Source organism: Pterocles gutturalis, unplaced genomic scaffold (assembly GCF_000699245.1).
Source record: "Pterocles gutturalis isolate BGI_N339 unplaced genomic scaffold, ASM69924v1 scaffold43064, whole genome shotgun sequence".
Lineage (NCBI taxonomy): Eukaryota > Metazoa > Chordata > Aves > Pterocliformes > Pteroclidae > Pterocles > Pterocles gutturalis.
In genome coordinates this window covers 18559-18861 of record NW_010137397.1, presented here as the reverse complement: position 1 = coordinate 18861, position 303 = coordinate 18559, and the positions used below count along the sequence as shown (strand labels likewise).

The 303-nt window shown below is 58.4% G+C and overlaps 1 protein-coding gene across 1 annotated transcript in view; it reads left to right on the top strand.

Annotated features, from left to right (window-relative positions):
- Positions 1 to 8: 8 nt before the first annotated feature.
- CDKN3 (cyclin-dependent kinase inhibitor 3) overlaps positions 9 to 303 on the top strand; it is a gene marked incomplete at its 5' end in the record, with an annotated part of 7485 nt that continues 7190 nt past the window's right edge. The window contains one exon of the mRNA XM_010082598.1: positions 9 to 37. Within this exon, the coding sequence (XP_010080900.1) occupies positions 9 to 37 (29 nt within the window). The remainder of the gene's footprint in view (positions 38 to 303) is intronic.

Genomic DNA, 303 nt, shown 5'->3' with positions numbered 1-303 from the left:
CCGCTGAGGAGGACCCGAGGCCGCTCTCTGTCTCCTGGTGAGGCGCGGCCCGGGCCGGCGCGGGGGTCTTTTACCTCAGAAAATACGCGGGAATGCTTAAAGGGCGTTTGCTCCTGCTTTTTTACTGAAGAAAACCCGCACTGGGCTCTGGTGACCTGCCGGAGCCAGGACTGAGGCTGTGGTTGGCCTGACAGTGCTTATGAAAAGGGAATTGTTCTGTTTTATTCCGGTTTATTTTATGATAGGACACGGACCTGGTAGAGCGGGGCCAGAGGAGCCACGGAGATGGGCCGAGGCTGGAGC